Source organism: Lutjanus erythropterus, chromosome 23 (assembly GCF_056507025.1).
Source record: "Lutjanus erythropterus isolate fLutEry1 chromosome 23, fLutEry1.hap2, whole genome shotgun sequence".
NCBI lineage: Eukaryota > Metazoa > Chordata > Actinopteri > Lutjaniformes > Lutjanidae > Lutjanus > Lutjanus erythropterus.
In genome coordinates, this window is record NC_139339.1 from 14,308,660 (window position 1) to 14,321,089 (window position 12,430).

The 12,430-nt window shown below is 42.6% G+C and overlaps 1 protein-coding gene across 1 annotated transcript in view; it reads right to left on the bottom strand.

Moving 5' to 3' along the window:
• The window catches only part of acin1b (apoptotic chromatin condensation inducer 1b), a 30,904-nt gene extending 18,609 nt beyond the window's left edge, over positions 1-12,295 (bottom strand). The window contains exons 1-7 of the mRNA XM_084711540.1: positions 12,129-12,295; positions 10,572-10,637; positions 10,226-10,337; positions 9,876-9,949; positions 7,645-9,147; positions 7,392-7,474; positions 94-214 (exon numbers count right to left, since the gene is read on the bottom strand). Of these exons, the coding sequence (XP_084567666.1) occupies positions 94-214; positions 7,392-7,474; positions 7,645-9,147; positions 9,876-9,949; positions 10,226-10,337; positions 10,572-10,637; positions 12,129-12,263 (2,094 nt within the window). The 5' untranslated portion in view covers positions 12,264-12,295. The remainder of the gene's footprint in view (positions 1-93; positions 215-7,391; positions 7,475-7,644; positions 9,148-9,875; positions 9,950-10,225; positions 10,338-10,571; positions 10,638-12,128) is intronic.
• Between the last annotated feature and the right edge of the window lie 135 nt (positions 12,296-12,430).

Below are 12,430 nucleotides of genomic sequence, written 5' to 3' on the forward strand. Positions count from 1 at the left end.
TGTTCTGCCAACTACACATGCTTCTATGTGAATGAGGATGCAGGTTAGTGGGAGACAGAGCAAAGACCCGGGGCACCCCCACAGTGACCTTACCTCCTCCAAGTGGCCCTCACTGTTCTCTGGCTCAGCCCCAGAGGGCGGCTGCTGGGCCACGGAGCTCTCTGAGTCTGGTTCCACCTCGGTCACTGCAGCTGTGCTGGGCTCCGACACCTCCCTGTGAGGTGAAGAAACGGTATGGGTGAAGAGGTGGGAGAAAATAGGGTCAATACTGGTCAGTGTCTGGTCTTGCCAGGTCTCACCTGGTGATAAGCATGTCATCATTGCCTGCCCTTGTGTTAGCTTTGTTAAATACATCTGTGATGCCACATCTGAATTAGCAGAACTTGTGTTCTGGCAGTTGAGATTTCAAATTATGAATCACAGAGGAAAAAAATTTTACAGTTAAACAATGGTTTCCTTGAGAGACATTTCAAAGCCACTTATTTGAAAAAGTCAATGATTATGACCACCAGAGTTTCCCATACCATCGTCCTCCCAACTGGACCCCTGCCCCTCTTCTGGAAGAAACAAAATATTATATTTATATTATTAACCTAATTTATGTGCACTCATTTCAGTTAAGCTCAGTGTGAGAGCCTTTCCTACTATTTGCCGTCACAATCAGTCACATTTCTCTCTGCTGCTCTGTGTGCTTCACCACACACACACACACACACACACACACACACACACACACACACACACACACACACACACACACACACACACACACACAGTGGAGCAGAGGAGAGACAGGCAAAGTTGCAAGTTGACAGCAACTTGTTGTGTTAATATAAGCACAATAAAACCATCCCAACCAGATCATGTGATTTTCAACATTTTGGTTTTATTTCTGATTATGACATGGTACAAAATCTAAAAGATGTTAATCACGCTTTTCAAAAATTATGTGTTACTGCAAAAACTTAGATTCATTAAAATAAAGTGGTTACCTTCATTAATGGCTGCTGGATCAATGAAAATATACTACATAAACTGTCTGACTGAGCTTATGAATCTGAACTATGAGGTTTTGATGCTTTTCTTTGTCTCATGTGATAACAAATGGGGCTGTAAATAGCTATTATCTTAATTATCGATTAATCTGTCGATAATTTTCTCAATTAATCCATTGGTTGTTTGGTCCATAAAATGTCGAAAAATAGTGAAAAACGTTTCCCAAAGTGACATCCTTAGAAGTCTTTATTTATCCACAACCCAAATATATTTAGTTTGCGGTCAAAGAGGACCAAAGAAAAGATTTGAGAAGTTGAAATCAGAGAATTTGGACGTTTCAAAAAATGGACAAAACAATTAAATGATTATCAAAATGCTGCTGATTAATTTAGGAGATGACAACTAATTGATAAATCAACTAATCATTGCAGCTCCAATAACAGGTTTAAGCTTTGGAGAGTTTGTCAGACAAAACAAGAAATGTCATGGCATAACCATTAACTTTAAGGTGCTGTAAATACATGTTTTAACTTTCATCTGACCTTTTACAGGTCAGACACTTAAAAAGGAAAACAACAAGCAGATTATGGAGTAAAGAAAATAATCATTAGTGGCAGCCTAATCAATGATAATCCAGACAAAATGATGTGTAAGACAAGACAGAGGAAAACACTGGGAAGAGTCAGAGGAAGGGTGCCAGGGGCAATGATCTGGGTCACTCCTGCTATAAATAACTCAGCAGCTAATGGACACCAAGGGTCGCAAACGCACCTCAAACTAACTCATAGACAAAGACACACACTCACAGCTGACTCTGTGTGTGTGGTCTTCATATGATCCATGCTGGGTTATTACTGAAGAAACCCCAACTCTCAGTCAGCTAATAAAAGCCATAAACGCTTTGTAGTTAGTTATGTGAGTCAGACCTCACACAGCTTTATTGCTTCTCCACACATTTTATCACTGTTATCTTAGAAAGAGCAAAACCAAGCAGATGTCATCATTATATTTTTAGCTACCCCCTCAACTTTCCCTACCAGCGTTATCAAAAGTCTCCTCTGCTGCCTCCATGTGACGACACAGGCATTGAGTTAGCACCCTGTAGGTGGGAGAATCACATCCTGTAGCATCCTTCTCTCCATCACAGCGCACATTCTCCTCTACTATTTGATTCATTACATGATGCTTTGCATTTCACAGGAAAAGGGAGTAAATAAGACATTCAGGTGCCAACAATACCAATCTCTGCAACACATTTTGTCTCTATTTCGATGGTAATTTTGTAGAAAATCTTTGAATTAATAGTCATTACAGTTACTTTCAAAAAAAGAGCATATTCAATAGTGCACATGATGACCATTGTTTGTCCTGTTTTTAATCTGCTGATCATTTTCTCAATTCACTGATTAGACATTTGGTCTATAAAACAGTAGAAGGATTCATCACAGCTCCCTCAAGCACCAGGTAACGTCTTTCAATATCCCACACTATTCACTTTACTATGATGCAAGACAAGGAAAAGCAGCAAACTCTTGCATTAGAGAAGGTGGAAAAGCATGAAAAAAATAACATCCTGTCTATTGCCTAAGAGCTTGTGCCAATATAGCATTTTTCTTTTTCTGAGCAGCAGTCTTTTTTCCAATTGTTTCCAGTGAGCTCAGAGTGTGTGCGGCAGCATGCAGCCACCTAGACAAAAGGCCCTACACCCAGAGCGCTTTTTCAGAGCTCTCCAACTTTCACCCGCGCCAAGCCCGTCTACTTGAACATCTCTGAACTTTTCAGAAACACACAGGTATCTTCACTGTCACTTTTCTCCACAGGCAACCATTGATATACTAGATGGAGACACGTCAGCCTGGAAACCAAGAAAATGGCCATGCCCCCTGCTTCCTTTCAGGAATGCCTCTAACTTGCTAATAATTACTAACATCATACAACAGCTCAGACAACTGAACCTCAGTTTTTCTCTGTGTCCAGTACAAGTTTGTGGCGACTGGCAAAGGTTCTCCCAAAAGAGGGCCTGTAATGTTAGTCTCTGTACTACTGTAATCTACCCAGAATGTCAGGAGAGCCTCCTTCAGCCTCCTTCTCTGGAGATTAGTCATTGGCAGGAGTGTAGGCAGGAGGACAGCATTTTCCCCTCCTCCACGCCACACCGAATCTCCTCGTGTGCCCTAGGTGTGGATGTCAATGTCTGTGTGTGTGTGTGTGTGTGTGTGTGTGTGGCTTTTCGGCAAGGCCAGAGAGACACCTGCACCGACTATAAAGGGAGACAGATGTCAACTGGAAATATGAACCCTTAGGATCAGGAGAGGAGGAAAGGCCAGGCCGAGGTGATGTAATGATCACTGAAGGAACTAATGAGTGACTAACTGTGCATCTGTGTTATGCTGGGCTTTTTCTTTTCAAGTAAAAGCCTTGAAGTTGTCTTTCCCTGCATTTCTAACAATGTAGTACTCATATGACTAGGCCAGGATAAGGAAGCACATTAATGTACAACTTGAACCTAAAGAGCAAGAAGAAAATCTGCACAAAGGATCATAAAATAAAACCATGACTTTTGGATTAAGTTCTCAAAAACCTAATAAATAGTGAATATAAATGTGGTACTAACCCAAGGGACCAACTCTCAAACATGCTAGCTGAATAGAATAACTCCAGTCATGTCCTAAAATCACCAAACTGGACTCATAAAGCTAACCAAAACATTGTCACTGGTCACATCACACATGTAGTCAGCTCCTGTGGGACAAGGGTGTGAGTGCTGGTGCCAGCTGGGAGAATTATATCACACCATAAGGGCCCATTCACACTGACTGTACAGCTAACAGATGTCGGCTTTAATGATCTCCCTTGACAACAGTGAGATCATTAACAGCTAAACCCAAAAATACAAATATAGTCTTCTGTGGGCTAGACAACAAAATGAATGTGCAGTGCAGTATTTGATGTGGGGTTGTGTAAGGTACTTATCGATGTCATTGTAGTATTTACAGCGAATGGTGGTCAGCATGCAACCAGTTTCAAGAGGCAGAGACCGAAAACATAAATTAGAAGCTAAGCGATGTACTGCTGTGGACAGGGTGCGCAGCAAAACATATTTTAGCCCCTTAGAAAAGGCGTGCCTAAACGGCGTGCTATATTTAGACTATTTTCATTGCTTTACCTTGCTGTCACACAGCCCTTACCGACAAGAAACCACAGTTAAATAAGCACAATATCACTCTCTCTAAACAAACCAAACTCCATGGCTGAAATCTGTAATTTCATCTCACAGAACATGAAAGTTGCTTGTCTTCTGCTGCCTTGATCTGTTTGTGTTTTTCCGCGCCTTTGGTGTTTTAAAAGGATATTTCGGATTCACCAAAGTCACATAATAACAAAAATAAATAGATCGAGGCAGTGGTAGACCTGCAACTCCCATGTTCTGTGAGGTAAAATGACCAATTTCATTAATGGAGTCTGGCTGGCTTGGAAATAGCAATGTTTGGTTTGAGATACTGCCTGACGACAAGGTAAAGTGGTGAGAATATTCTAAATACAGTGTACAACTAACCTGATGCTGATTTTTTTAGGTGGTCAAAATACATTTGGCTGCTGACCCTGTCCACAGCAGTACATTGTTTAACCCCACACTAAACAAATGGAACTATCCCTTTAATGAATACAAAATAAGAATTGAAGGTCCTCATTTTGAAATAATAAAATGTACTACTAAAATAAGAAAAAACACAATGGCTTGCCTACCTGGCATGACAAATAATGTTGAGGTCAAGAGGAAAGACAAGAGAGGAGGAGGAATCACTGTCCGTATGAATCTCATCATCACACTATGAAATCTGAGCCCATTATTTATTAATCAATGTCTTCCTCCAAAGTGAAGCTATTTTTGGCACTGATCATAAAAAGGAGACCCCCTTCTACCCATCAAAATTCATTCCTTGCTTTTTCACTCAACAAAAGGGCTCTCACCGACGCCCCTGTCCCTAGTCCTCCTCACATGGACGACCACGTAACACGCTCATAACCAGGCCAATGTGAACTGATGACATGATATTTAACAGGCAGTAAGGAAGGAGCTGCTCGTTAACCAGCATCGTAATGTACAGCTGATTTAACGGCACGATACGACAGGCTGACACCGGCTAATGTAACCTCGTTGCTCTCAGGATAAGGGGTGTAAAAGTACAAACCAGCAACCTGAAGCCTTGAGTCGCCCTCTGGCTCACTCTTACCCGTTTTTGTTGCCTTCGGACAGCATTATGGCCGGCCTTGAAAGGGAAACCCCGGGGATGAAAGATAACACTCCGTCGCTGACGGTTATTCCGCTCAGGTGTGGGTTCAAACCGGGGACGCGGAATGAAAAATCCGGTCGCGGTTGTTGCTACTGCCGAATAGCCGTACACTGCGTCGGTATCAGGGATGCAATGCATGCATGACGGCCATGTTGGTTAGCGAGACCTGTGTCAAGTCCGCCGGAGTGGAAAAAAACTATGTTCCGGTCAATGATTTCCAAAATAAAAGCTCGGTTAGATGCTCAAACGTAACGTAGTCCGAAATATAACAACAATTCTTAATAATTAGGGAGCATGAAAGCACGATTCTGCTGCCAGCAACAAAGGGAAAATACACGAAAAGGACAACAGGGGAAGGCAATGAGGGAACGCGGAAAAGGACCCTTTTTCTCAAGAGAGAAGCGGCTATCAGTGTCATATCTAGAAGGGAACTCCAGATCCGCGAAAAATCGCGAGATTTACAATTTAAGCCAAACCGTTTGCTTGAACTAACTAACTAACCCAAACTTATGCAATCCCCGAATACATCCCGATTTTATTCACAGCGTTGTCACATTATAAATCATAACTTGGACTTAAAAGATGCACAATACCAGGGCACCGCCTACAAATCTCGCGAGAGTTTTGCAAATTATGGGTTCCCTTCTGGAAACGACCACAGAAAACCAGCAACCACGCCGCCTGTGAGGCTGCCGCATTGACCGCCTGACAAAAATACAACGTGCTATAATTAGGAGCAATGAGTGAAAGCAGTGGGCTGTATTTACAACCGATTAAAGGGTTTATGAACATATCTAGGAGGTAATGTTTTTGAGTAGAAGAGACATTTCTTATGCATCTATAAGCTAACAAATGATATACCATGGTGAATTATTTCCACCCTGTATGTGGCATATCAATTCATTCAAAGTATGGCCAAGATACAAAGTCGTGAGATTCTTAGAAAAAAAAAAAAAAAAGAAAAAAGAAAAGAAAAGAAAAAAAAGTAAAACTGCAGAGCTTAAGAGAAACTGATATCAGTGCAATCCAACTTCATACAGCTCACAAACATAATGCACATGAGTTTATTCTCTTTCCTGCTGTAGTAGTAAACCCTCCATATATGTGATTTAAACTACAGCTTTTCAAACTGTGAGGTGGACCTCCACCCCAAACTGTTCAGGGGGGCTAAATGAATACACCTGAAAAACTATTATATTAGTTATCACATCAGTTATCAAAAGGAGATTACATAAAATAGCCTAAACGTGTGTGATCTGGTTACAAAGATAATTTTAGAGATACAGTAGTTTGGGGCAATTTTGCTGTTTTCCTATTTTACCAGAGTTAGAAACTAATAAATGCCTTGGGACATACCTTTTTATGCATTTGGTGTTATGTCAAACAGTATTATTAGGCTATTTTAGTTCCATTGTTGATTGTCTTCACCATCAAATAACATGATCATGATCCCATGTCAGGGAAAACCCAACCCAAAGCATCCATATGTATTCGAAGACCTGGGAATGAGACTCAACAAATAACCATCTTTCACCAAAATCCCTTACCAGGACTGACTAAAGTCTTCTGTCACCCGCTAGATTTTCTAAAGCCTGGAAAACAAAGTCAACAGGAGTAGAAGGCTAGTTTGAATTTTTGCCCAGTTGCACCAAAAATTAATTACCTACCCCACTTTTAACATAAGGAAAGTGTGCAAAAAAGTGACCTCATAGCTAGAAAATGTAATCACCATCCTTGATATCTAGGGCTGGGTAGTGGTGCTTGATACCTTAATGTATCAACCAAAATAACCTAGTACCCAGCTTTAAAGAAACAATGTACAGACTCATACAAATATAATTCCTCTAAATCATCACTTATGTCCCACTAAAAGTGTGTGGTGGTGGCTGTGTCTGCAGAGACCCTGCAGCCCTCTGCCATTATTTTCTTATTTTCTCATGATTTTGCTGTGCTTGGGATGCTTTACCAACTCAAAATGTCAGTATTTGACATCCTGGGAATGAAACTCAACAATCAACTATCTTTTATGGTGCATTTATAAACAGCTCAGACAAATTCTACTGAGTCTATGTCAAATGTTTTATATTGATGGTTACTGACCTTTTTGAAAGGTATTGTTTCTCTGCCCCTTTACTCGGGTTAGTCTTTTTCTCATCGTCTGGTTCTTGTCCTTGGTCTGACTTCTGTGAAATAATTCAAAGTAAAAATGATGATAGCAGTATGACCAGAGATTATTTACTTTTAAAGTGCATCTGAATAAATGTTAAGATGGTATTAAATTCACTATCACTTCAGCTCACAGATCTCCATCAATGATGTAATGAATGACACCCTCATAAGTTTGATCACTGACCTTCAACTGCCGGGCAGGATGAGTTTTATCCTGGGAGGAGGAGGATTGTGATGAGCGTGAAGAAGAATCTGATTTGGAGTCAGAATCTGATGAGGAACCTGAGTCTTGGGCCTCAGTCACAACCACACTGCCTTTGCTGGCCATCTCCTCCCTCTTGTACTTCTCCTTCTCCAGTTTCTCCACTCTTCTCTTTTCCTCCTCCTGGCGTTTCCTCTCTTTTTCCTCTTCCAGACGTTTCCTCTCCTTTTCTTTCTCCTCTTCCAGGCGTTTTCTCTCCTTTTCTTTTTCCTCTTCCAGGCGTTTCCTCTCTTTTTCTCGCTCCTCTTCTTGACGTTTTCTCTCCTTTTCTCGTTCCTCTTTCTGAAGTCGTTTCTCCTCCTCTTCCAGTCGTTTCCTCTCCCTTTCTTTCTCTTCTTCCAAGCGTTTCTTCTCTCTCTCCTGTTCTTGCAGCTTCCTTTGTTCTCTCTCCTGGTCCTGCTGATGTTCTCTCTCCTTCTCTTCCTTCAATCGTCTCAGTTCCTCTATTTCTTGGTTCTCTTGTTGCCTCTTTCTCTCCAGTTTTTGCAGTGGAGACTCACTAGAACTGGCGGGCCCTGCAGTGGAGTGTGCCGTCTCTCCTGACGTTTCCGGCTCCGCTGCACGGGAAGCCCTCTCTGACTCCATCTTGTGTACGAGCAGAGAGAGAGGTCCCGGCCTGCGCTTCAGGGGAGGCTCAGGACTGCTGGAGCGAGAGCTGGAGTCAGAGTCTTGCCTCTGCATGGTGGGAGGTGGGAAAGGCACTACCCTCGGAGCGTGTGCAGCCATGGGGCCCTCTCCCTCCTGATCGTCTGTATCTGGCGGGCTCTGCTTGGGGGTGTCAGGCAGGGGAAACAGGTCAGGAGGCGGAGAGGGAGGAGGAGTCGGGTGGCGCAGCTGCATCGGGGTGTGGTGTGCCTGTGGTGGTGGGATGTGCTGCGGAGGCTGAAGCTTGCGTTTGGATCTTGCTGGGACACTGGGGGGCATCTGCTGCGGCTGGGGAGGGGCTCTGTTGCCCCTTCGTGCCCCTCCAGGACCGGGTCCCCAGTCATCGTCATCATCGCTTTCATCATCAGCGCTGTCATCTTCATCGTCTTCATGGACGCGACCTCCTGAGACTCCGGCAGATCGGCTGAGGTGCAGGACATGATGAGCGGATCCAGGTTCGCTCGGTGCAGTTCCCTCCTTCTCCTGCGCTCGGGGGATGGCAGGGGGCAGCCCCTGACGGTCAGGCTGGCCCAGGACGCGCACTGATAAGGAAGCTACAGCGCGAGGAGGAGAGGGGGCAGGTGGCTCCTTATGTCCCTGATGAAAGGTGGCTCGGTGCATCCTCAGTCCTGGAGCCTCAAGGGACTCCTGTGGGTGGAGGGTTGGACCGGGGCCCATGTCAGAGCCACATGCCATCATCCCATGACCCATCACTGAATCACCTCCTACCTTCTCCTCTGCCCTGGCCATTGAGGGGTGTGAGTATATGGGGTGATGTTGCTGGGTAAAAATAATAGAATAGAATCAGTGTGATTTTTTTAAACAATTTAAACAAGTCATTTATATATTTTGAGGCATTTATAACCAAGAAAGTCACAAGAACACTGTTCAAACACATACATGTTGGTCATGAAAAATAATCTTATGTAACATAAATAGCACTGCCTAGGAATTTGCATGATATGTTTGAGGGAAATGGAAAATAAGAGTTTCACAATGTTATGTTGATCAGTCTTGGTCAAACAAGTTTTCATCTTTAAGTCGCAGTCTAAAACCCAAAATCAAACTCCATTTAGGAGGTGCTGTTAGGCAACACGGATCTTTTCTCTTTTAACGCTGAAGTCACTGGTGCACTGCTGCCAAGTGTGCTGTAGCTGCCATTAGCTAGTTAGTGGCTATCACAGTATGACAACTGAGAATACAGTATTGAGGGGATTTATAGAAATTTTGACAAGGACTCTGACTCTGGAGGAGTTAGCGGAATTTAACCTCCTGCTCTAGTTCCAATACCATTTTTATCTTCCTCATGCTCCTTCGTGCCTGATGATACAAGTACCAATCCAAAACCAGTGCGTTTTAAATATATTATCATTTTTGAACAGCTGTATACAACTAATCCTGTATGGAATGACATGATCACTATCATTGTTGTATGGCCTGACTCAGGTTAAACTGTTTGTATCCTTAGTTTTCCTCATTTGACTTTTCAGTATGTGGAGGGTTCTGACCTTGTCAGAGACATAGGAAGAGCTGTCATTGTCCTCCGAGTGGTCTTCATCCTCGTCCGGTACTGCTGGACTTTCTGTCAGAGAAGGACCCAAAGCAGGGGTTAAAGGTCAGCACCAGTGTGAGGATTCCCAACAAGGACAACTTCTCTCAACCCTTTTAAGTCTTTTTTTTATAATGCACTACATGAGCTTAGTGTAAAACATTTATGAGAATGTTCATACAAACATACATGAAATTAGGGGAATCCAGATGTTTCAGCAACATAAATCAACATAGAAAGGGTGTGTGTGAGAAAAACACAACAATTATGAGACAGCAGAGACAGTGTGAGTTTATGTGAATGATTTACCATCTTCGTCTTCATCTTGCTGGGCTTCTCTCTCCAGCCTCTGGCGAAGGAGCTCCTGCTGTTTGGCGAGGTACTGTTTTATGAAGCTATTCTGGCTCATCTCCTCACCTATCTACAACACAATAGAGGGTGCACAGCAGCACGTTATTATACATCTTCAGTATAACATGCACAGACCGAAAAAGAGTGACAACTATTTATGAAGAACTGTTCATCTTAGTAGGGAACATTATACAGGATGGATCTCATTCTAATAAAGGGAATGTTAACAGAATTTAACATACCTAGATATATATTGACAAATGGCCTGAGAAACTAAGAAACATCTTTAAAAATCTCTTCGTACCTGTGAGTTGGGCTGCAGCCCACTGTGAGAGGACGACGACTTCTGAAGATTTTCCAGCATCAGAGCCTGCAGGGAACAAGGAGGGGGGATTATTTAAAGGGAAAATACTGCATCATGAGAAAAAGTAATAAAATATGCAAATAAATGAGGCCAGCTGCTAAAATAGTGATTTTCCCCCCATTTTACTGGCCACCTCAGTTTCAGATTCTGAATGTGAGGGTACTTTTTTGAAAAAGATGTTATGCTTATGAGCAAAAACGTTTTTCTATCAACTTCTCATTCATTCCTCTCAACAATCCCATTGTTATGAAAAGCTATAGCAGGTGTTTTGCAAGCCATACCAATGACAACATCCCTTTGTTGCATATCATTCCCCTCCCCTCCTCATGTCTACTGATTTCACAACTCACTATCAATAATTATTCCAGTATATTTCAGGCTAGGTATGTACAATATGATTTTTTTCCAGTCAATACCATAACTGATAACTTCATATTTTAAAAAGAGGCTAATGTAACCACTAGTTTATGCAGTAAGTGACAGTAGGCAAAGTCTAATGACTTTAATATTCCACAGCTCTGACCAAAACAAATGTGACACCACTGTTACAACAAAAACAAAAACTAGTTCTGACTCTTCAAATGTACATTTTTTTTCTAGTGAAGTATATAAAAAATATCACAACTTTACATCAGCCTTTATAAGGCATTTTGTCAAAGAATTCAAATGCTTTCACATTATATCTTATCAGACATAATTATACACAATTTCACTGACTATAATGTCATTATCAGAATAATAAACAATAAAACAAATATTTTAAGATATTTATCATGCATCTCTCTTTTAAACTTAGAACACTATATTCAGCTATACTTAGACCAAATAATCAGTTATTTCCACGTCAGAATTTTATTCCAGGTAGTGTGTAGAAGCCATTAAAACAGCATTTACACCTTTAAAAAAAGGTGTGGGGGGGGCTCAGACCCATGACCTCAGTATGTCTAAAATCCTAGCTACGGCTCTGAAGTATATGGTTGTTTACGGGCTGGATGTCTTATGCAAAACGACGACCGTGTAGCTAGCGAGTGAGTTAAATCAAAAATTGTACAGCTCACTCTCCGGTCAAACTCGTAAAATTGTGTTTACATCGCGATGCGCGCCCCCGTAACCCCGACACACTCAGACAGAGCGAGGAGCGCGGTCACGGTGATGTACTGTACACTATGTGCGGCTGTTCGCTTGCTTACACTCAGCTTAGGCCTCGACTTGACAGGTGCACAGTTCAACTGTGTGCAACACGGTGCACGCAGAGTAGTTACGAATTCAGTCTGAACTCGGTTGGTAGACAGTTTCGTTGCACCGTCTGTCACAAATAACCGCAAACAAAAAGTGTTGTTTACGTGTAATAACGTGTGCCAGGCGGTTTATGTATTCCCGCTTCGGAGCCCACACACCGCTACGGCCTCTAACGTTACTGTTAACCCCCACCGTCTCTCGCCTGCTGCTGAACTTGGACAGACTCGACATTCGTCCACAACATGAGCGAAAACTTACCCCTTTGAGCCGCTTGATGAGTGTGTTTTTCTGCCCGCTCTTTGGCAGGTTTCTTTGCTCCAGGGCGGCTTTCAAATCCGCGACTCGGAGCGATTGTAGAGGTTTCCCATCAAGCGTAATATCTTCGTCCGCCATTTTGCTCCCTCCGCTTGTCTAAACTCCAACAAGCGTCGCTACGGCTGCTGCTCGGCGTCACTGCTCGGCTATCTCCGGAAAACATCGGCTTTTCCGAATCACATAACAGAACTCCATGAGTAAAAGAATACTGGACCAATTTCGGCCCCATACTACATGATTTTAAG